Consider the following 24,952-nt stretch of genomic DNA (forward strand, 5'->3'; position numbering starts at 1 on the left):
CTTGACCTGAAAACATAGATGAAGGCTCTTTATTTGCAGATCCCTTCTTAGTAGTCAAGGCAGAACCAGGAATTTTTGACCATGGTGAATTTGATGTGAACTGTTCATCCCAATCTATTATAGACAGGACAGCTCATAAAGCTGTGATGATGATGTAAGTGGAAAGAAAGATATGTATTGCAGAGGAAGATAGCAATTTGGTTGGAACAGAAGAATTTTCAAAGAGAAGCAACACAGCAGGGAAGCCAAATAACTTGTGCTGAATGCTGAAAAGGACATTTTACACAAGTACCAAATCAAAGACCACATGAGAACTCATACAGGAGAGATTTGCTTATGAAATTTTCTTTATGTCAAAAAGTTTTTTCTCTCAAAGTCAACTCAAAAGACACATGAGAGCTCATACAGGGAGAGAAACCTGGATACTTGCTCTGTATGTGACAAAGAAGTTTTTCTCAGTTAAGTCATCTCAAAACACATGATGAGAACTCATACAGGAGAGAAACCATATACTTGCTTATGTGAAAGAAGATTTTCTGAATCAAGTGCTTCAGAAAACACATGATAACTCATAAAGGATGAGAAATTTACTTGCTCTATATGTCAAAGAACTTTTGCTCAATCATGTATCTCACAAAACACATGAGAACTCATACTGGAAGAAACCATTCACTTGTTCTATATGTCAAAAAGATTTTCTCATCAAAGTGCTCTCAAAAACACTTGAGAACTCATACAAAGAGAGAAACCTTATGCTTGCTCTATATGTCAAAAAAGTTTTACTCAACATGGTCATCTCAAGACACACATGAGAACTCATACAGGAGAGAAACCATTCACTTGTCCTATATGTCAAAGAAGTTTTTCTCATCGAAGTCCACTCACAAGACACATGAAAACTCATACAGGTGAGAAACCATATACTTGCTCTATAAAGAAGACTTTCTCGTCAAAGTCATCTCAAAAGATACACGAAAACTCAAGCAGATGAGAAACTTTATACTTACTGTATATGCCAAAGAAGATTTTCTTATCAAAGTGATCTCAAAACACACATGAGAACTCATACCTGTTGCCAAACCTTTTCTTACGTGCTCTGTATGTTACAAAACTTTCTTGTCAAAGTTAGATCTCAAAACACACAACAACTCATACAGGAGAGAAACCTTATACTTGCTCTGTATGTCAAAGAAGTTTGTTCTGACACGATATACAAACCCAAGGTCCTTTACATTACGAATTACTTTCAGCGTAGGCTGGAAACGCCGCTGAACTTTCGAACAAGGTGGTTAGGCAGTTAACTACTGTCCAGGAGGCAGGAGTACCACCTGCCCGGATGTAAACATTCCAATTTGCTTTTGGCCGCCGTTGAATGCGGATGTTGTTGTTCCCTCTCTGCCTGACTGCCCTTTTTTCTTCTTTTGGTGGGAAAATTTTGTTTTTTTTCTTATTATGTTGATAACCCTTCTAAGCCCTCCTATCCTCAGCATGTGTGTCCTGGGGTAGGAGGCAAAAGATGTAATACTCTTCGATCTAGCATCAACAGGGACCCACACGCCCTCTGCCCACTTACAGGAGACGTGTGTGTTCGTGTGATGCTCCTTGTAGTGAGTGTTGTGCCTGGTCTCCCGAGCAGTGGAAGAGGTTTGAAGGGAGGAGAAGCTACCGTCGGAAGCCCGCCAAGGAATTGTCCGAGAGTAACGCTGCCGATGACTCCAGTGGTGGCTAATCCATCGAGATCATTTCTCCCACCCTGCGAACTTCCCCTGCTTGCTCCCTCTCTCTTGGGTGAAGACTTCCCCTCCCCTTCTTCATTCGTTTCATCGGGTGTGGAAGGGCGTGGGGGAGAGGTTGTTCAGGACATCCCCTCTTGGGCTTCCCCTCACTCTGGGAGCAAAATTTTTCCCCCGTAGCAAGTGGAGGCTTCCCATTTTAACCTGACTGTATCCTCAGGGTTTGGGGGTGGAAGCCCCTTCTATGGACCAGGTACCAGATTTATCTTCTGCCTGGCTACACCTGCGTCTACCTGGCATTCCGTCACTGGAGGGCCTGGTGTCCCACTTGTTTGGCGCTCCGGTGACAACCCACAGCTACAAACCATAACACCACCACAACTGTCACCATGTCAGCTGGATTTGAAGCCACCTGTGATGGTGGCATCACATCTAGACACCCAGGTTGCGGCTGCCCCTGCCACTCACCATCCTGTACTGCTGCCCCCTGGGTTCCTGGCCCCACTATCTCATACCTGGTCCTTCTTTTATGGTGATGTCGTCGATGTGCCTTATGTGACAATTCCTGCTCCAGTTGCTGACCCTGGCTGGCCTATGACAAAGGTCCCAGCTCCTCGCTTGACCTTCCCAGTCCAGCCTTGCCCTGGCCTGGCCATGCCATCGACCCTGGCCCATGCCTTCAAACCTGGCTGCTCACCTGAACATGCATTCCTGGCCCCACCCACCATCTGTTCCTGGCTGCTGCGCGGCCTCCCAGCCAGGCAAACCCGAGCACGTCCCCGGTTGCGCCTGCTGCTGTGGCCCCCCAGCTGCTCCTGCTGCCTTAATGTGGTTCCTGAGCTGCTCCTGCATGGTTTGGGGACCTGACCTCGATCCTGAGGAAGATGGCGAAGAAGAAGTCAAAGAAGAGATCACCAAAAAAGGTGTCGCTTTCGTCTTCATCTTTGTCATCATCTTCCTCATCATCTTCTTCCTCTTCTCTCCTTCCGAGGCTTCCCAGCCAAAGAAGAAGAAGTCTGCCTCCCCCCCAAGAAGTCTCACACCGAGACCTCTAAGGGACTGCCTCCTTCCACAGGGAAGGCAGTGGGATCTCTCGGTGGCTCTTCCTGATCCACGGATCAGGGAACCGCTGCTCCTGGCCCCTGGGTCAGTCACATCAGGAGCCAAGGGTGTGCAGACCATGGTCCGCACTCCCCTGCTGCACTGAAGAAACCTGCTTCTAAGGCCAGCGGGTCCATGTCGGACACTCGCGAGTCGCTCCGAGTACCCAGGTTTCCAAGGAGACCTGAGTACCCCAGTCTGGTATGGGAGAAACCTCTATTTGTACAGACTCGGGCGTGGGGCAAGAGAAAGATTCTGGGCATGCAGGTGCCCCGACTCTTACTGCTGGTACTTCTGCAAGTGCCAAGCCAGGTTCCCGGGAAGGTGCACTGGTCCCTTGAGTCCGGACACCTGGAGAAGCAAAGAAGTGCCCTGCTCAGTCTTCCCAAGAGGTTTCGGCCTCGAAGAAGAATGGGGCACGTCTAGAGGACAGCGCAAGTTCGCGCCAGCCAGCCGCGTGCTCTACTCCTCCCAGTCTCTAGCCACGTCTGTGTGGCCAGCCTGGCTCGGGTGAGGCGAGCGCACGGCTCGACTCAAGCAAGCCGCTCCACTCTCCTCGGGAGACTGCTTCGCCCAGGCGAAAGCGCTCTCCTTGACCTGGGCTGCCGTCACCACCGCAGGTTGGTGATCGCTCCCAGCCCGCTTCCCTTGTTGGTTCTGCCAGCAAGGCCAGTGGGAGTGCCCAATCCTCCTCGACTGTCCCCCTACCTCCTGGGCTCCTTCCAGGAGGCACGAGTCAGATAGGAAGAACTCTGGTGCGTTGTCTCCCTAGAGTTCTATTTCAGGGGTGTATGTGCCTTGCTTGGTCTTCAGTTTGGCCAGGTCTTAAGCCCGCGTGGTGCAGGAAGGATCACGGGGGTCTGCCGAGGTTCACTCTCCTGCAGGGAGAATAGATCGGGAGGACCGCATCTTGGAAAAACTCGAGGGCCCTCTCCCACAGGATGTGGACATCCCTGAGATACAGAGGATGTTTGCTGAGGTTATTGAGCTGATTCATCAGCACAATGAATGACTCGGGAAGGGACCACGCCTCTTCTGTGGATCCATGCTCCTTTCTGGGGACCCAAGAAGGAACCCAAGGAATTCAGTGGGGCTGCTTGGTCCACGCTTGGAAAGTCCTCGAATGAACGGTCTTGTGTCTGGGCAAGACAGTTCCTTCGATCGAACCGCTCCCTTCCCCCTCCTCTGCCTCGCCAGAAGCGCTTCTACGCTCCGTGGGAGAGGGCATTGCCACCTAAACAGGTTGACCCAGACCTGGTTCATCTGGATCCGGGTCTTATGTTGCAGCAACTTACTGCAGAGAGCATCTCCCTCTCTCAGGAAGAAGCCGCAACCCTGGAAGCCACCACCATGGTGGCCTTCCAAGCAGTCTCCTGGCTGGATCTGTGGTCTTTCACAGTATCCAAGGTGGCTGCTTCCTCAGGTGCTGTCGTACCTGGGGAGTACTCCGCCTTCTGGAGACTATGCCAGTCTGGAGGTAGGGCCATCTCCTGCCTCGCTCACCAGACAGCAAACTTGTGGGCTAACCTGGTCCTGAAGCTAAGGGATGCTGTTACCTCTTGCTTCTCCAGGTCCGTTGGGCCCGAGTCGGCAATGACCCTGCTTAATGGACTGTTGCTGGGTTCCGCCTCTCTCTTCTCTAGACAGTTGGTGGATGCTGCTGTGGATAAGCGCCAGGCCAATGACAGTGACCGGCTTGTCCACCATGCAGTGGCCGAGACTTGAGGGTCTTTGCATTCCACTACAGCCAGGCCTTCTTGGCCAGGCTGGCCCTCAGCCCCTAAGAAGTCCCAGTCTTCAAGGGGTCCCTCAGTGGAAACACACCTTCCTTGCTCTTCCTCTAGAAAGGGTGGGTCTTCCCAAAAGGCCTTTCAGCCCACTTTCCAATCCGGTAAAGGGGCAAGGGAAAGAAGAAGAAGAAGGGAAACGCTAGGCTTCATTCCCCAAATGCTGCCGAAGGTGGGGGGGGAGGGCCTGCCGAGCCACTGGGCAACATGGCAGTGACACGGAGCCAAGACCTGGATAGTGGATGTCCTTTGGAAGGGATATCTACTACCTTTCGAGTCTCGGCCTCCCTTCACCTACTCTCCGGCCCATCTCTGCACATACATCGAAGGCACTCTGAAGGACTCTGCACCACAGCAAGAAGTGCAAGCCATGCTGAGCAAGGGTGATGTGGAAGTCATGTCGGACCAGTCTCCAATTTTTTACAGCCTTGTCTTTCTCATAGAGAAAACCACAGGGGGATGGAGACCAGTCATAGACCTCTCTCCCCTGAACTGATTAGTTAAGGTGACTCGGTTCACGATGGAAACAGCGCAATCTGTAATGCTTATCAGGAGAACACTTCATGCTCTGGGACTTGAAGGATGCGTATTTCCAAATACCCATTGATCCGTCCTCTCGCAGGTACCTCCGCTTTATCCTCGGTGAGACGGTCTTCCAACTCAGGGCGCTCTGCTTCGAGCTCTCAACCGCTCCCGAGGTGTTCATGAGAGTCTTCTCTCTCGTGTCAGCTTGGGCTCACTCGCACAGGATACGTGCATTGAGGTATCTGGACGACTGGCTTATCCTGGCGAGCTCACGCTCGCAGTTGCTACAGGATAGGGATCAACTCCTAGATGTTTGCCGTGATTTTGGGATCATGGTGAATCTCGAGAAGCCAGATCTCTCTCCCAAGCAGAGGATAAAGTACCTGGGCATGCTGATAGACACGTTGGGAGCGAAAGTCTTTCCCTCGGACTCTGGTATCAGCAGGTTCTTGCAGGCAGCACAGCTGTTCCTGTCACGACAAGAGCAGCCAGCCCGGCAATGGCAAGTCGTCATCGGTCACCTGTCGTCGCTAAGGAAGCTGGTACCTCATGGGCTTCTTCACCTGCGGTCTCTACAATGGAGACTGAAGGAGTATTGGTCCCAGTCCCAAGACCCCCAGTCCTTTCTCATCCCTCTTTCCGAGGAGGTGAGAGAGGACCTTCGCTGTTGGATGGACGACAGGAACCTCTTGATAGGAGTATCCCTGCATACTCCCCCTCTGGACATACTGCTGTTCTCAGACGCTTGGGGCGCACACCTGGAGGAGTTGCTGACTTGGGGAGTGTGGCACCGAGACGACAGGCACCATCACATCAACATCCTGGAACTGAAGGCAGCCTTCCTGCTCTCCAAGAGTTCCAGGATCGAGTGATGAGACGCTCTGTGGTACTGGTGAGCGACAATACCACGGTAATGGCATTCGTCAAGAAGCATGGGGGTCTAGTATCTTTCCTGCTCCACCAGTTGATGATGCAGGTGCACGAGTGGGCAGTGGCTCACTCGGTAGAGCTATCAGCCAGGTACTTTCCAGGCAAGAGGAATGTTGTGGCAGACAAGCTCAGCTGTCAGGATCAGGTGATAGGAACCGAGTGGTCCTTTAACTCGGAAGTGACTGAAAGGCTATTCGACCTATGGGAGCATCCAGTCATTGATCTATTCGCCACCTGGCACAGCAGAAAACTCCAGGTCTTCTGCTCGGTTGTGCCGGACCCATGGGCCACTGTGGAGGAAGCGTTCCAGCACCTGGGGGGACAACCTCGACGTGTACACCTTTCCTCCGTTCTGTCTGATTCGCCGAGTGATGAACCAAGCGATGATCACCCCAAATCTCAGAATGATTCTGGTGGCACCGAAATGGCCACAGGCCGTTTGGTATCCTGACCTGCTAGTTCTCCTCTCCGAGGCGCCGAGAGAGAGATTCTCCCCCCGGCCCAACCTGCTATGTCAACCCCATGTAGAGCGGTACCATCAGGCAGTGCAGTCCCTGTGTTGTGACGGCTGGAGGTTATCCACCATCTCCTGTGAGCGAGAGGCTTTTCGCATAGCGCAGCAACGGAGATGGCCGGGTACCTCAGACGATCCTCCGCAGCAGTATACCATAGAAAGTAGTCCGTCTTCTGTGTTTGGTGTCGTGCATGGGGTATCTCTCTGGTCGGAGCTACTGTTCAGCAGTTCGCGGACTTCCTCGTCTTCCTTCTCCGAGAGAAGCTTCTCTCCGTTTCAGCTGTAAAAGGCTACTGCGCCGCACTTGGCCTAGTCTTGCGGCTGAAAGGAGTAGACATCTCTTCCTCCTTTGAGATTTCCCTACTGATGAGAAGCTTGGAAAGGTCTTGCTCACCCAGGGATCTGAGGCCCCCTGCGTGGGATGTGACTCTCATTCTAAGGAGCCTGACTCGTGTACAGTACATGCCTTTACGAGAGTCGTCAGACAGGGATCTGACCCTCAAGACTGTCTTCCTGCTAGCCCTGGCATCGGCAAAGAGAGTTGGCGAACTGCACGGACTTTCCTTTGATGTTAAACGTTCGAAGGGATGGGGATCAGTTACGCTTGATTTCGTCCAGGATTTCTTGGCGAAGACTCAGAATCCTTCAGTCCCTGACGCACGGTTCGAGTCCTTCACGATCCCCTCCCTAGAGGACTTTGTAGGTAATGAACCAGACGAGATGCTACTGTGTCCTGCTAGAGTGCTGTGGCGCTATCTGAAGAGGACCCGATGTCTCTGGCCTGAGTGTCGATGACTCTTTATACTGGCTCGACCAAGAAAGAAGTGTCCAAGAGCATGATCGCTTTCTGGCTTCGTGATTCAATAATTAGAGCGTATTCTGCTGCTGGAGAAGACGACACCGGTATTCCTCAACTTAGAGCTCATGAAGTACGCAGCATTGGTCCGCCCCTGTCATTCTGGAAGAACATGTCGGTTGTGCAGGTGCTGAAGGTAGGTGTGTGGTCCCAACAGACCACCTTCACTTTGTTCTACCTGCAGGATGTTGCTCACAAGTCCTAGGACACTTTTTCCTTGGGTGCTGTGGTGGCTGCTCAACAAGTTGTGTAGCTTACCCAGCTCCTCTAACAAGACAGGTTGCATCTTGCCTAAGATGTACGGTTGTGATTGGGAGAATGAATGTGGAGTGACTGGCCTCTTTTCTTTCTCCCCATCCTGGGTCTCTTCCCACGGGCAGGGAGCGGACGTGCCGTTACATGCTGGATCTGGCGGTCGATGCAGGTAAGCACCCAATGGGAGCTCCTGTTCTAATTTCCGTTCAGGTTTATAGGGTAAGGAGACCATGACAATAAGACAAACCCAATGCTTGTGATTACCTTAATGTCATCAACTCCATGTTCTTCCTAGCCTACTTTGTATGAACTCACAATTCCTCTTTCATACAAAGAGACCCAGAAGTCTGACAATTGATCCTGCATTTCTTACAACCTGATCATTTTGTCAGAGGCAGTTTTCCCTTCCTCACTCTCACGACCAGGAGGGGAAGACAAGGTGGTGAACTCCAGTCAGTTCAGAGAGACTTTATCAGATTCCTCCCTCCAATCAGTGAGTCTCCTAATGTAAAGGACCGAGGGTTTGTATACCGTGTCGGAACAAATCATAATTTTTAAAAGTAAATTTTATTTTTCCTAACTACTGTATACAAACTCGAGGTCCTTTACATTACATTTCATGCCCACCTCATGCCACCCCTCAATCTGATAGCTGGGCCGAAAGGCAAACTGGAATGTTTACATCATGGTAGGCGGTACTCCTGCCTCCCGGACAATAGTTAACTGCCTAACCACCGTGTTCGAAAGTTCAACGTCCGTTTCCAGCCTACGCTGAAAGTAATTCCTAATGTAAAGGACCTTGTGTTTGTATGGTTATGAAAAATACAATTTACTTTTAAAAATTGTGATATTTGTGGTAAAGGCAGAAGCTGCTGGTTGAATGTCAACCAACTTTGGCCTAAATAAAATTGATTCCAAAAAGAATTCAAGGATGCTGTTTTATTTCTTTTGAAACAAATTGTGTCCTTATGATCATTGCATTGTGATATTTGTTTTCCCAGAGGATGATTATTTTAGAGTTGAAATGAGCACACACTGTAAAACATGAAATTACTTGGAATTTCCAGTTGCAAAGAATCCCAGCATGAATGGTGCTTTGTTCCGACACAATATACAAACCCTCGGTCCTTTACATTAGGGATTACTTTCAGGCGTAGGCTGGAAATGGCCGTTGAACTTCAAACAAGGTGGTTAGGCAGTTAACTACTGTCCGGGAGGCGGAGTACATTCTTATGTAAACATTCAATTTGCTTTCGGTTGTCGTAGCGCTCGGACGTTGTTTTTCGCTCTCTCTGCCTGACAGCTATTTAAATCTTCTCTTTTGGTGGGAAATTCTTTGTTTTTCATTATCATGGAGAAATGAGCTAAACCCTCCTATCCCCAGCGTGTGTGTCCCTGGGGTGGGGGTAAAAATGTAATTCATTTAGATCTAGAGTCGACGTGGACCCACACGCCCACTCTGCACATCTTGCAGGGGGCGTGTGTGTTCACGCGACGATCCCTGTAGTGAGTGTTGTTTGTGGCCCTCCGAGCAATGGGGCAAGTTCAAAGGGAGGAGACGTTACTGTCATAAGCCTACCAAGGAGTCGTCCGAGGGAAATACGCCCCCGACGACTCCATTGGTAGCGAATGTGTCGGGCTTGTTTCTTCCTCCCAGCAAACTTCCCCTTCTTGCTCCCTCTCCCTCGGGTGAGGACTCCCCTCCCCTTCCTCTTACGTTTCATTCGTTTGTGGAAGGGCACGGGGAGAGTTGGACCAGACATCCTCTCTGAAGTCTCTTCCCATTCGGAGGGGAGTTTTCCTCCGGAGCGAGTAGAGGCTTCCATTGACTAACCCAACTTTTGCTTCAGGTTCTGGACTGGATAGCCAGACACAGATTCCCAAGCTCATCCTGGCTACACCTGGGTCTACCTGGCTCGTCACTGGAAGGATTGGCTCCCCTGCCCCCCTCCAGTCACGACCCACTCAGCAACGACAGCCACCACGACCACCGTCACCTTTTCGAGGTTTGCCCAGATGCCTGTTTCAGTTGCATCGCATCTGGACACCTCCCAGGTGTCGGCGTCATCCTGCGGCCAGCACGCTGTTCCATTGCCACCTGGCTTCCTGGCTCCATTCACGCCCACTGGCCCCTCCTACATGGTGACGTCATCATATCCTTATGTGACTGTCGCTGCCCCTGTTGCTGACCCTGGACTGTCTTGGATGCTGTTCCTCGTCTGACTTTCCAGTCCGGCCCTTCGTCTGCCTCAATCCCCATTCCATCGACCCTGGCACGGCCCGACCAGAATCTTCACGCGGGAGGGGTGGCGCCTGCATTCCTGGCCCCGCCCACTTTTGTTCTGGCTGACGTCGGCTCTCTCTCACCCAGCAACATGCTGGTCGAGCTCCGCCCGTCTTGCCCGGGATGTGCCTTCTGCTGCAGCCCCTCCTGCTGTTCCTGAGTCTGTGGCCTGCTTTCCTGGCTTGGGGACTTGACTGCTTTCCTGAAGCAGATGGTGAAGAAGAAGAAGAAGAAGAGGTCTAGGAAGGTGTCATCATCGTCTTCATCTTCATCTTCATCTCATCATCTTTCATCTTCATCTTCGTCTCGTCTGCTGCTTCTTCCTCTTCTCCTTCCAAGGCTTCGCAGCCGAAGAAGAAGAAGTCTGTCTCTCCCAAGAAACTCTCGCACCGAGACTTCTAAGGGTTTGCCTCCTTCCACAGGGAAGGCAGTGGGATCTCTCGTTAGCTCTTCCCGATCCTCGGATCAGGGAACCTCTGCCCCGGCCTCTGGGCCAGGGGCACTGGGAGCCAAGGGCGTGCAGACCAAGGTCGGCACTCCCCCGACTGCGCCTAAGAAACTTCCTGCATCTAAGGCCAGCGAGACACTGTGTCGGACACTAGTTCGCGAAGTTGCTCCAGTACCCAGGTCCCCAAGGAGACCGGGTACCCCAGTCTGATTACGGAGAAACTTCTTGCCGTACAGACCAGGGCGTGAGACGAGAGAAAGAGCCGGGGCATGCAGGTGCTCCGTCTCTTCCTGCTGGCACTCCTTCAGGTGCCAAGTCAGGTTCTTGGGATAGTGCTTCAGCCCCCTTGGGCCGAACACAAGGAGAGGTAGGGAAGAAGTCCCTGCTCAGTCTTCTTCCGAGAGGCTTCGAAGAGGCTCCTGCCTCGAAGAAGACTGGGCAGCCAGCCTTGCGCCCTCCTCCCAGTCCCCGGCCACGCGCCCGCGGCCAGCCTGGCTCGGGGGAGGTGCGTCAGCGGCTCGGCTCCTTTGCAAGCCGCTCTGCTCTCCTTGGGAGATCGTTTCACCTGGGCTGAAACAGTCTCCCCTCGACCTGGGGCTCGTCATCACCGCGGGTTGGTGACCACTCTCGGCCCACTACCTCTGCTGGTTCTGCCAGTAAAGCCAGTGGGAGCACCCGATCTTCCTTGCCTGTTCCCGCCACCCCTTCGGTTTCTTCCAGGGGCGCGAGTCGGAGAGGAGGAGCTCTGGGGCGTGTTCTCCTCAGAGTTCGACTGCGTGGGGGTATGCACCTGGCTCGGTTCTTGGCTCAACCAGGTCCTACGCCCGCGTAGTTCAGGAAGATCCATGGGGGTCTGCCGAGGTTCTCCCTCCTGCAGTGAGAGTAGTTCGGGAGGACCGCACTCTGGAGGGACTCGAGGGTCCTCTGCCCCAGGATGCGGACACCCCCGAAATACAGAGGACTTTTGCGGAGGTTATCGTGCTGATTCACCAGCACAATGACCTTGGGGAAGGGACCACGGCCTCATCTGTGGATCGTCCGTTGCGCCTCGAATCCTTCTGGGGACCCAAGAAGGAACCCAAGGCTTGGGTGTGGCTGCCGTGGTCCACGCTTGCCGAGGGGGTACTTGACCAGGTGAACAGTCTTGTGTCTGGGCAAGACAGTTCACTTCGTTCGAGCCACTCGGACAAGCTTCTTCCTCCTCCTCTGCCTCGTCAGAAGCGTTTCACGCTCCAGTGGAAGGGTGTTGCTGACTAAACAGGTTGACCCGGACCTGACTTGTTTGGATCCGGGTCTTCGTTGCAGCAATTGACTGCAGAGAGCATTTCTCTCTCCCAGCAAGAAGCTGCAACCCTGGAAGCCACCGCCATGGCGGCCTTCCAGGCAGTCTCCTGGCTCGATCTGTGGTCCTTCACAGTATCGAAGGTAGCTGCTTCCTCAGGCGCTATCGTACCTGGGGAGGACTCTGCCTTTGGGAGACTGTGCCAGTCTGGGGTAGGGCTATTTTCTACCTCGCCCACCAGATTACAAACCTGTGGGCGAACCTTGTGCTAAAGCAGAGGGATGCCGTTCTCTCTCGCTTTGCCAGATCTGTAGGTCCCGAGTCAGCTATCGCCCTTCGGAATGGACCATTGCTGGGTTCCTCCTCTCTCGTCCCTAGAGAGTTGGTGGATGCCGCGGTGGACAAGTGTTATGCCGATGACAGCGACCGGCTTGTTCACCAGGCAGTGGCCAAGACCTCCCGGGTCTTCTGGTTCCACTGCAGCCAGGTCTTCAGCCAGGCTGGCACTTCCTCGGCCCCTAAGAAGTCCCAGTCTTCGAAGGGGTCCCGAGGAAACACCCAGCCTTCTTCTTCCCCAAAAAGGGGGTGTCCTCCGCCCTTTTCAGCCCACTTTCCAAGTCCGGTAAAGGGGGCAAGGGTAAGAAGAAGGGGAAAACGCTAGGCGGCGTTCCCAAAAGCTGCCAAGGTGGGGGGTGCCTGTTGAGCCATTGGGCAACATGGCAGCAACACGGAGCCGAGACCTGGATAGTGGATGTCCTTCGGGAGGGATATCTACTACCCTTCGAGTCTCGGCCTCCCCTCACCTACTCTCCGGTCCATCTCCAAACATATCTTCCAGGTTCGTCGAAGGACATCGCACTACAGCAAGAAGTGCAAGCCATGCTGAGCAAGAGTGCTGTGTTTTCGTGTCGGACCAGTTTCCAGGCTTTTACAGCCGCGTCTTCCTCGTGAGAGAAAGCATCAGGGGATGGAGACCAGTCATAGATCTTTCTCCCTGAAACAGTTTCGTTCGCCAGACTCGGTTCACGATGGAAACAGCGCAAAACTGTGCTGGCCTCCATCAGGGAGAACGACTTCATGCTTATGGTGGACTTGAAGGATGCGTATTTCAGATACCCATCCATCCGTCCTCTTCGCAAGTACCTCCGCTTTGTCCTCGGGAGTCAGTCTTCCAATTCAGGGCACTTTGCTTTGGGCTCTCGACCACTCCCCAGGTGTTCACGAGAGTATTCTCTCTCGTGTCAGCTTGGGCCCACTCGCACGGGATACGTCTTCTGGGGTATCTCGACGACTGGCTAGTCCTGGGAGCTCTCGCTTGCAGTTGCTACAGGACAGGGATCGTCTCCTCAAGTTTTGCTGAGATCTAGGGATCATGGTAAATCTGGAGAAGTCAGATCTCACCCCCAAGCAGAGAAGAAAGTACCTGGGCATGCTGATAGATACGGTGGCAACGAAAGTCTTTCCCTCTGACTCTCGTATCAGGAAGTTCAGACAGGCAGCACAGCTGTTCCTGTCACGGCAGGAGCAACCAGCTCGGCAATGGCAAGTCGTCATCGGTCACCTGTCGTCTTTGGAGAAACTAGTACCTCACAGGCGTCTTCACCTGCGGTCTCTCCAGTGGAGACTAAAGGCGTATTGGTCCCAGTCCCAAGACCCCCAGTCCTTCCTCATTCCTCTTTCCGAGGAGGTGAGAAAGGACCTTCACTGGTGGTTAGACGACAGGAACCTCTTAATAGGAGTATCCTTGCATACTCCCCCTCCGGACATGCTTCTGTTCTCGGACGCATCAACCGAGGGATGGGGTGCACACCTGGAGGAGTTGCTGACTTCAGGAGTGTGGCACCGAGACAACAAGCACCTTCACATCAACATCCTAGAACTCAAGGCGGCCTTCCTGGCCCTCCAAGAGTTCCAGGATCGAGTGATGGGACACTCCGTGGTACTGATGAGCGACAATACCACGGTAGTGGCATACTTCAACAAGCAGGGGGGACTGGTGTCCCACCAGCTTCATCAGTTGACGATGCAGGTGCACGAGTGGGCAGTGGCTCACTCATTAGAGCTGTCAGCCAGGTACATTCCAGGCAAGAGGAATGTCGTGGCAGACAAGCTCAGCCGCCAGAGCCAGGTGGTAGGGACCGAATGGTCCCTCCATCAGGAAGTAGCGGAAAGGCTGTTCATCCTGTGGGGGCGTCCAGCCATTGATCTGTTCGCCACCCGGCACAACAGAAAACTCCAGGTCTTCTGTTCTGTCGTGCTGGACCCATGGGCCGCTGCGGAGGACGCTTTCCAACACCCTTGGGATAATCTCGACGCTTACGCCTTTCCCCCATTCTGTCTGATTCGCCGAGTGATGATCACCTCGAATCTCAGAATGACTCTGGTGGCACCCAAATGGCCCCAGGCCGTTTGGTACCCGGACCTGCTAGCTCTCCTCTCCGAGGCGCCGAGAGAGATTCCCCCCTGGCCCAACCTTCTGCGTCAACCTCACACAGAGCGGTTCCACCTGGCAGTGCATTCCCTGTGTCTTCACGGCTGGAGGTTATCCACCATCTCTTGCGAGCGAGAGGCTTTTCGCGCCACGCAGCAACAGAGATGGCAGGATACCTCAGAAGATCCTCCGCAGCATTATACCAGGGAAAGTGGTCCGTCTTCTGTGGTTGGTGTCGTCGAGGGGGTATCTCTCCAGTCAGAGCTACTGTTCAGCAGGTCACGGACTTCCTTGTCTTCCTTCGCCAGGAGAAGCTTCTCTCCGTTTCAGCTGTAAAAGGCTACCACGCCGCACTCGGCCTAGTCTTACGGGTGAAAGGAGTAGACATCTCCTCCTCCTTCGAGATTTCTCTACTCATGAGGAGCTTCGAACGGTCTTGCACACCCAGGGATCTCAGGCCCCCTGCGTGGGATGTGATTCTCATGTTAAGGAGCGTGACTCGTGCACCGTACGAGCCTTTACGAGAGTCGTCAGACAGGGATCTGACCCTCAAGACCGTCTTCTTGCTTGCCCTGGCATCGGCGAAGAGAGTTGACGAGCTTCACGGACTTTCCTTTGATGTTAAACACTGGAGGGGATGGGGATCAGTTACGCTCGATTTCATCCCGGATTTCGTAGCGAAGACTCAGAACCATTCGGTCCCTGACGCACGGTACGAGTCCTTCACGATCCCCTCTGTAGAGGACTTTGTAGGTAATGAACCAGACGAGATGTTACTGTGTCCTGTTAGAGTGCTGCGGCGCTATCTGAAGAGGACTCGGCACCTCCGGCCTGAGTGTCAACGACTCTTTGTTAGCACTGGCTCGACTAAGAAAGAAGTGTCCAAGAACACCATCTCTTTCTGGCTTCGTGAGACGATAAGGAGAGCGTACTCTGCTGCAGGAGAAGACGACACCGGTACGCTGTATTTTTCCTAACTATACAAACCCGAGGTCCTTTACAGTTTATGCCCACCTCATGCCACCCTTCAATCTGTACCTGGGCCGAAAGGCAAATTGGAATGTTTACATCTGGGCAGGCGGTACTCCCGCCTCCCGGACAGTAGTTAACTGCCTAACCACCTTGTTTGAAGTTCAATGGCCGTTTCCAGCCTATGCCTGAAAGTAATCCCTAATGTAAAGGACCTCGGGTTTGTACAGTTAGGAAAAATACAATTTACTTTTAAAAATTGTTATATTCAGAACATGTTTTTCTTATATTTTTTATTTTATTTCAGGGTATTCCAAACAGAGGAAAATTGCAAGAGATCCCAAGTAGGGTTTGAGTATTGTAAATGGAACATCCTGTGAAAATGTCATTAATCAAAGAAGAGATGCAGAATTTGGAGGAGGATCTTCCTGAAAACATAGATGAAGGCTCTTTATTTGCAGATCCCTTCTTAGTAGTCAAGGCAGAACCAGGAATTTTTGACCATGGTGAATTTGATGTGAACTGTTCATCCCAATCTATTAAGTACGAGGACAGCTCTCCAAGCTGTGATGATGAAAGTGGAAAGAAGATATGTATTGCAGAGGAAGATAGCGATTTGGTTGGAACAGAAGAATTTTCAAAGAGAAGCAACACAGCAAGGAAGCGAATAACTTGTGCTGAATGCCACAGGACATTTTTACACAAGTACCAAATCAAAGACCACATGAGAATTCATACAGGAGAGATACCTTATGCTTGCTCTATATGTCAAAAAAGTTTTTCTCATCAAAGTCAACTCAAAATACACATGAGAGCTCATACAGGAGAGAAACCTTATACTTGCTCTGTATGTGACAAAAGTTTTTCTCGTCAATGTCATCTCAAAACACACCTGAGAACTCATACAGGAGAGAAACCATATACTTGCTCTATATGTGAAAGAAGATTTTCTGAATCAGGTTATCTCCGAAAACACATGGTAACTCATACAGGAGAGAAACCATTTACTTGCTCTATATGTCAAAGAACTTTTGCTTACTCAAGTGATCTCACAAAACACATGAGAACTCATACTGGAGAGAAACCATTCACTTGTTCTATATGTCAAAGAAGATTTTCTCATCAAAGTCCTCTCAAAAAACACTTGAGAACTCATACGGGAGAGAAACCTTATGCTTGCTCTATATGTCAAAAAAGTTTTACTCAACATGGTCATCTCAAGACACACATGAGAACTCATACAGGAGAGAAACCATTCACTTGCTCTATATGTCAAAGAAGTTTTTCTCTTCGAAGTCCACTCACAAGACACATGAAAACTCATACAAGTGAGAAACCACATACTGGCTCTATAAAGAAGACTTTCTCGTCAAAGTCATCTCAAAAGACACATGATAACTCAAGCAGGTGAGAAACCTTATATTGCTCTATATGTCAAAGAAGATTTCCTTATCAAAGTGATCTCAAAACACACATGAGAACTCATATTGGAGAGAAACCTTATACCTGCTCTGTATGTCAAAGAAGTTTGTTCCAATACGATATACAAACCCGAGGTCCTTTACATTAGGAGTTACTTTCAGCGTACCCTGGAAACGCCGTTGAACTTTCGAACAAGGTGGTTAGGCAGTCAACTACTGTCCAGGAGGCAGGAGTACCACCTGCCCGGATGTAAACATTCCAGTTTGCTTTTGGCCGCTGTAGAATGCGGATGTTGTTGTTCGCTCTCTGCCTGACTGCCCTTCAAATTTTCCTGTGGGATTTTTCCTTGCTTTGCTATCATAATGAATGTTGATAAACCTTCTAAGCCCTCCTATCCCCTGCATGTGTGTCCTGGGGTAGGAAGCAAATGATGTAATACTTTTCAATCTAGCATCAACACGGACCCACACGCCCTCTGCCCAACTTGCAGGGGACGTGTATTTTCGCACGACACTCCTTGTAGTGAGTGTTATGCCTGGTTTCCCGAGCAATGGAAGAGGTTTGAAGGGAGGAGACACTAACGTCAGAAGCCCGCCAAGGAATCGTCCAAGGGTAACACACCCCCGACGACTCCAGTGGTGGCTAATCCGTCAGGATCATTTCTCCCACCCTGCGAACTTCCCCTGCTTCCTCCCTCTCTCTCGGGTGAAGACTTCCCCTCCCATTCTTCATTTGTTTCATCGGGTGTGGAAGGGCATGGGCGAGCGGTTGCTCAGGGCATCCTCTCTGGGGCTTCCCCTCGCTCTTGGGGGTGAAATTTTTCCCCCAGAGCGTGTGGAGGCTACCCATTTTAACCCGACTGTGTCCTCAGGTTTGGGCGTGGATGCCCCTTCTATGGAGCAGGTATCGGACTTATCTTCTGCCTTGCTACGCCTGGGTCTACCTGGCATCCCGTCACTGGAGGGCCTGGTGTCCCACTTGTCTGGCACTCCAGTGACAACCCACTCTGCTACTGCTTCCACCACCACGACTGTCACCATGTCAGCATTTGGGAAGCTACCTGTGATGGTGGTATCACATCTAGACACCCAGGTCGTGGCTGCCCCTGCCACTCACCATCCTGTACCACTGCCCCCTGGGTTCCTGGCCCCGCTATCTCATTCCTGGTCCTTCTTTTATGGTGATGTCGTCTGTACCATACGTAACAATGCCTGCTCCAGTTGCTGATCCTGGCTCGTTTATGATAATGGTCCCAGCTTCTCGCTTCCCAGTCTCTTGGCCTGGCCTGGCTTTCTAACGCGCCACCTGTGCCTTCAACCCTAGTTCACCCTGGCCTAGCTGCTCACGTGCCACCCGTGCTTTCAACCCTGGCTCCTCGCCTGAAAATTCCTGGCTGCCACGCAAATGCATCTGCCTTGGCAATTGCTGGCCCGAGCACCGTCTTCGCTGTCCGGGTTGCGCCTGCTGCTGTGGCCCCCCTGTTTGCTCCTGTGTCTTCGGCTGCTCCTGCATGGCTTGGGGACCTGACCTCGATCCTGAGGAAGATGGCGAAGAAGTCAAAGAAGAGATCGCGAAAGGTGTCGTCGTCTTTGTCGTCATCGTATTCGCCTTCATCTACTGCCTCTTCTTCCTCCTCTCCTTCTGAGGCTACCCAGCCATAGAAGAAGAAGCCTGCCCCCCAAGAGGTCTCACACCGAGACCTTTAAGGGACTGCCTCCTTCCACAGGGAAGGCAGTGGGATCTCTTGCTGGATCTTCCCGATCCTCGGGAGACTGCTTCACCCAGGCAAAAGTGCTCTCCTTGACCTGGGCTGCCATCACCACTGTTGGTTGGTGATTGCTCCCAGCCCGCTGCCCCTGTTTGTTCTGCCAGCAAGGCCTGTGGGAGTGCCGGATCCTCCTCACCTGTCCCCTCTACCTCCTGGGCTCCTTCCAGGGGGCGCGAGTCAGACAGGAAGAACTCTGGCGTGTCATCTCCCCAGAGTTCTACCTCGGGTGTGTACGTGCCTGGCTCGGTCTTCGGTTCAGCCAGGTCTTACGCCCGCATGGTGCAGGAAGGATCACGGGGGTCTGCTAAGGTTCACCCTCCTGCAGAGAGAGTAGATCGGGAGGACCGCACCCTGGAAGGACTCAAGGGTCCTTTCCCCCAGGATGCGGACACCCCCGAGATACAGAGGACTTTTCCTGAGGTTATTGCACTGATTCATCAGCACAACGACCTCGGGGAAGGGACCACGGCCTCATCTGTGGACTGTCCGTCGCACCTCGAATCCTACTGGGGACCCAAGAAGGAACCCAAGGCTTTGGTGGGGCTGCCGTGGTCCATGCTTGCCGAGGGGGTCCTCGATTAAGTGAATGGTCTTGTGTCTGGGAAAGACAATTTGCTCAGATCGAACCGTTTGGACAAGCTTCTTCCCCCTCCTCTGCCTCGCCATAAGCGCTGCTACGCTCCATGGGAGAGGGCATTGCCACCTAAACAGGTTGACCCGGACCTGATTTGTCTAGATCCGGGTCTTACATTGCAGCAACTTACTTCAGAGAGTATCTCCCCCTCTCAGGAAGAAGCCGCAACCCTGGAAGCCACCACCATGGCGGCCTTCCAGGCAGTCTCCTGGCTGGATCTCTGGTCTTTCACAGTATCCTAGGTGGCTGCTTCCTTGGGCACTATCATACCCGGGGAGGACTCCGCCTTCGGGAAACTCCTACCTCGCCCACCAGACGGCAAACCTGTGGGCTAACCAGGTCCTGAAGCGAAAGGATGCCGTTCTCTCTCGCTTCTCCAGTTCTGTGGGGGACGAGACGGCATTGACCTTGCGGAATGGACCATTGGTGGGTTTCACCCCTCTCTTCCCCAGAGAGTTGGTGGACGCTGCAGTGGACAAGTACCGGGCCGATGACAGTGACTGGCTTGTCCACCAGGCAGTGGCCAAGACCTGCGGGTCTTCGCGTTCCATTGCGGCCAGGCCCTCGGGTCAGGCTGGCACTTCCTCGGCCCCTAAGAAGTCCCTGTCTTTGAAGAGGTCCTGTGGAAACACCAGCCTTCTACCTCTAGAAAGGGTAGATCTTCCCGCCCCTTTCAGCCTGCTTTCCAATTCGGAAAAGGGGGCAAGCTGCCGAAGGTGTGGGGGTGCCTGTCGAGCCATTGGGCAACATGGCAGCGACACGGAGCCGAGACCTGGATAGTGGATGTCTTTCAGGAGGGATATCTACTACCCTTCGAGTCTCGGCCTCCCCTCACCTACTCAGTTCCTCATTGGGTGAGTCGGTAGAGGTGTGGGCTAGCACTCGCTAGGCCCGAGTTCGAGTCTCCGGCCGGCTGATGAAGAATTAGAGGAATTTATTTCTAGTGATAGAAATTCATTTCTCACTATAATGTGGTTCGGATTCGACAATAAGCTGTAGGTCCTGTTGCTAAGTAACCAGTGGGATCTTAGCCACATAAAATAAGTCTAACCCTTTGGGCCAGCCCTAGGAGAGCTGTTAATCAGCTCAGTGGTCAGGTAAAATTAAGGTATACTTAGCTTTTAACCTTCACCTACTCTCTGGTCCATCTTCGCACATACGTCGAAGGAACTCTGAAGGACTCTGCATTACAGCAAGAAGTGCAAGCCATGCTGAGTAAGGTTGGTGTGGAAGTCGTGTCAGACCAGTCTGCAGGCTCTTACAGCCTTGTCTTTCTTGTAGAGAAAGCCACAGGGGGATGGAGACCAGTCATAGACCTTTCTCCTCTGAACCGATTCGTTTGCCAGACTCGGTTCATGATGGAAACAGCGCGATCCGTGCTTGCTTCCATCAGGGAGAACGACTTCATTCTTACGATGGACTTGAAGGATGCGTATTTCCAGATGCCCATTCATCTGTCCTCTGGCAAGTACCTCTGCTTTATCCTCGGGGATACGGTCTTCCTATTCTGGGCACTCTGCTTCGCACTCTCAACTGCTCTCCAGGTGTTCACGAGAGTCTTCTCTCTTGTGTCAGCTTGGGCCCACTCGCATGGGGTACGTCTATTGAGGTATCTCGATGACTGGCTGGTCCTGGCAAGCTCCCGCTCGCAGTTGTTACAGGACAGGGATCAACTCCCCGAGTTTTGCAGCGATCTTTGGATCTTGGTGAACCTCGAGAAGTCAGGTCTGACCCCCAAGCAGAGGATAAAGTACCTGGGCATGTTGATAGGCACGGTAGCAGCGAAAACCTCTCCCTCGGACTCTCGTATCAGCAGATTCAGGCAGGCAGCACAGCTGTTCCTGTCACAACAGGAGCAGTCAGCCTGGCAATGGCAAGTCGTCATTGGTCACCTGTCGTCGCTAAGGAAGGGGGTACCTCATGGGCTTCTTCACCTGCGGTCTCTACAAGGAGGCTAAAGGAGTATTGGTCCCAGTCCTGAGACCCCCAGTCCTTTCTCATTCCTCTCTCCGAGGAGGTGAGAGAGGACCTTCGCTGGTGGATGGACGACAGGAACTTCTTGATATGAGTATCCTTGCATACTCCCTCTGCGGTTATGCTTCTGTTCTCAGATGCATCGACTGAGGGATGGGGCGCACACCGGGAGGAGTTGCTGACTTCAGGAGTGTGGCACCGAGATGACAAGCACCTTCACATCAACATCCTGGAACTGAAGGCAGCCTTCCTGGCTCTGTAACAGTTCTGGGATCGAGTGATGGGACACTCTGTGGTACTGATAAGCGACAATACCACAGTAGTGGCATACTTCAAGAAGTAGGTGGGTCTAGTATCCCTCCCGCTCCACCAATTGACGATGCAGGTGCACGAGTGGGCCGTGGCTCCCTCGGTAGAGCTGTCAGCCAGGTACATTCCAGGCAAGAGGAATGTCATGGCAGACAAGCTCAGCCTCCAGAATCAGGTGATAGGAACCAAATGGTCCCTTCACTCGGAAGTGACGGAAAGACTATTCGACCTGTTCGACACCTGGCACAACAGAAAACTCCAGGTCTTCTGGTCGGTCATGCTGGACCCATGGGCCGCTGCAGAGGATGCGTTCAAGCACCCGTTGGACAACCTTGACATTTATGCCTTTCCTCTGTTCTGTCTGATTTGCGGAGTGATCAACCAAGTGATGATTACCCCGAATCTCAGAATGATTCTGGTGGCACCCAAATGGCCGCAGGCCGTTTAGTATCCCGACCCGCTAGCTCTCCTCTCCGAGGCGCCGAGAGAGATCCCCCCTGGCCCAACCTGCTGTGTCAACCCCACGTAGAGTGGTACCACCAGGCAGTGCAGTCCCTGTGTCTTGACGGTTGGAGGTTATCCACCATCTCTTTCTGGCTTCGTGAGACAATAAGGAGAGCGTATTCTGCTGCAGGAGAAGACGACACCGGTACACTGTGTCCGAGAACAAAGTCCGCAGCTTTGGTCCGTCCCTCGCATTCGGGAAGAACATGTCGGTTGTGCAGGTGCTGAAGGCAGGTGTGTGGTACCAACAGACCACCTTGACCTTTTTCTACCTCCGGGATGTTTCTCACAAGTTCTTGGACACTTTTTACCTTGGGTGCTGTGGTGGCTGCTCAACAAGTTGTGTAGCTTACCCAGCTCCTCTAACAAGACAGGTTCCATCTCACCTAAGATGTACGGTTGTGATTGGGGGAATGAATGTGGAGTGACTGGCCTCTTCTTTCTCCCCATCCTGGCTCTCTTCCCACGGGCAGGGAGCGGACGTGCCGTTACATGCTGGATCTGGTGGTCGATGCAGGTAAGCACCCAACGGGAGCTCCCATTCTATTTTCCATTCAGGTTAATAGAAGCCACCCCACTCCTTCCCCTTGCAAGGGGGACGGGAAGGAGACTATGACTGTAAGACAAACCCAATGCTTGTGATTGCCTCAATGTCATCCGACTCCAAGTTCTTCCTAGCCTACTTTGCATGAACTGACGATTTCTCTTTCATGCAAAGGGACCCAGAAGTCTGACAATTGATCCCACGTTTCTTATAACCTGATCATTTTGTCAGAGGCAGTTTTCCCTTTCTCGCTCTGTCGACCAGGAAGGGAAGACAAAGTGTGTTGAACTCCAGTCAGTTCAGGAGACTCACTCAGATTCCTCCCTCCAACCAGTGAGTCTTTCTAATGTAAAGGCTCAAGGGTTTGTATATCGTGTCGGAACAAATAACAATTTTTAAAAGTAAATTGTATTTTTCCTAACTATACAAACCCGAGGTCCTTTACATTTCATGCCCACCTCATGCCACCCCTCAATCTGATAGCTGGGCCGAAAGGCAAATTGGAATGTTTACATGCGGGCAGGCGGTACTCCTGCCTCCCGGACGGTAGTTAACTTCCTAACCACCTTGTTTGAAAGTTCAACGGCCGTTTCCAGCCTATGCTGAAAGTAATTCCTAATGTAAAGGACCTTAGGTTTGTATAGTTGGGAAAAATACAAGTTACTTTTAAAAATGATATTTTTCCAGTGTCAAAATCCACAAGCAAAGTCATTCATCAGAGATTATGTTCAGTTGCACTAACAGATTTGTTAATTTTTTGCACCCCAAAGTAAGTTGCACTGGATGTGAACATATCTGCAAAATCTATTAAAAAACAACAGCAACCTAAGGGATTATAAAAATTATTCTGATTCTGTGTTATACGAATCTCACTGGGATTGAGTACTGTACATAGAACATCCTATGAAAGTGTAAGCTTAAAGATCAATATAATTGCTGTTAATCAAAGAAGAGAAGGAGGATCTTACTGAAAACGGAGATGATGGCTCTTTATTTGCAGATCCTCTCTTAGAAGTCAACAGGGGTGTGTCATTTTGGGGGTGAGCCCTTGGGTGGACACTTGGCCCCCCTCAAGACACTGATGGCCCCCCCCAAGACTTGGTTTGCCCCCTAGCTTTGAAATAGTTATAATAATAATAATATATATACAGTATATATATTAAGTGAGTGGATGTGGCAAGCTTTTCTGTGGCTTCAAAATGCTCAAAAACCTGCACAAATTGCCAAAAATGTCAGGGGGGGGGCGTTGCTTACAGCACCCCCATACCCCCAGCTTTACTCGCCACCCCTCCCATGCCTTAAGTTCTAAACCTTTGCCACCCCCCCCCCCACAGGAAAATCTGAAATGACACCACTGGAAGTTAAGGAAGAATTTAATGTGAAATGGTTATGTAACCTTGTACAAAGGTAAAATAAATTAATTTTATTTTTTTTTTATTTTTTCAATTGTACTCATTGAAGACTGTTCAGCACTAAGGTTAACAAATTTTCTGGTGCCTACTTCACTTTTCTTGTTCCCATGTACTTTTTGTATGATTTCCAAATTAAGAATTATGAATATTTCTTCCTTATGTTATTCAGCATTATGCTTTTGTATATGTAGTTGTAAGCTTGAATATTCCATGAAATGTCATGCGTAGTGGAAATAAAAAGATTCATTTTTTCATTAAACATCAATGAAGATTAAGTGCACTTTTATTTTAATACTTTTTATATGTTCCCTGTTTTAATATTCTACAAAGGATGTGATAAAGCATTAGTAAATCCTAATGCTTTGTATTACCTCACTAGATGCAGTGGACTGACTGTTAGTGTATTCTGTATTAAGCAAACCAGTCAGAAGTGTTGAGCCAGGACTAACTTTGTAAATAACTAAAGTACTGTATTACTGTGTTCTGTTTTAAGCTAATCAGTCAGAAGTGTTGAGACAGGACTTGCTTTGTCTAATCAGTCAAAAGTGTTGAGACAGGACTTGCCTTGTAAATAACTAAAGTACTGTATTACTGTATTCTGTTTTAAGTTAATCAGTCAGAAGTGTTGAGCCAGGACTTACTTTGTAAATAACTAAAGTACTGTATTACTGTATTCTGTTTTAAGTTAATCAGTCAGAAGTGTTGAGCCAGGACTTGCTTTGTAAATAACTAAAGTACTGTATTACAGGTTGACCATCACTAATCCGGCAATCAGTAGTCCGGAACAATCAGTAATCCGGCACAAAATTCGGCTAGAGTTATTTCTAATGTTTCCGCACTAATTTTAAAATTTCCCGGGTCGCTGCGCTAACTTGCTTGCCGGCCACTTCGATTTGGTGGCGCTGTGTGCTGCATCGACAAACTGGAGGAGTTTGTAAACACAAGCGTGCTTTTGCTGTTCCATTTTTTACATTTATTATTGTCTTTTGGCCTACGCTATGGTATATTGTATAGGCTATATATACGGTAGCCTAGCCTACATTATACTGAACTCTATTCACATATTAACAGCATTATACAAACATCAACATAACGAATGTGCATCTTTTTCATGGATCTTTTAAAAAGTTATGCTTTACTACTGCATTGTATCCAATTGCGTTTCTTCTCATATTGCTTTTGTATTATAAATTGCGATCAATGTTTTGTTTTGGAATCGATAACGTAGTGTTTATTTCGCCGCATTTAACTCAGTTCAGTGCGCTTTTCT

General features: G+C 50.8%; 1 protein-coding gene and 1 long non-coding RNA gene across 2 annotated transcripts in view; both read left to right on the forward strand.

The window, feature by feature from the left end:
- The window catches only part of LOC136856447 (uncharacterized), a 279,926-nt gene that overhangs the window by 208,101 nt on the left and 46,873 nt on the right, over positions 1 to 24,952 (forward strand). The window lies entirely within an intron of this gene.
- LOC136856237 (zinc finger protein 84-like) lies at positions 747 to 18,212 on the forward strand. Its single transcript, XM_067133929.1, has 2 exons — positions 747 to 983; positions 15,478 to 18,212. Exons 1-2 carry the CDS (start codon positions 809 to 811, stop codon positions 16,524 to 16,526), a joined length of 1,224 nt encoding a protein of 407 aa, XP_066990030.1. The 5' UTR covers positions 747 to 808; the 3' UTR covers positions 16,527 to 18,212.

The sequence above is a fragment of the Macrobrachium rosenbergii genome, chromosome 35, assembly GCF_040412425.1.
Source record: "Macrobrachium rosenbergii isolate ZJJX-2024 chromosome 35, ASM4041242v1, whole genome shotgun sequence".
Taxonomy (NCBI): Eukaryota; Metazoa; Arthropoda; class Malacostraca; order Decapoda; family Palaemonidae; genus Macrobrachium; species Macrobrachium rosenbergii.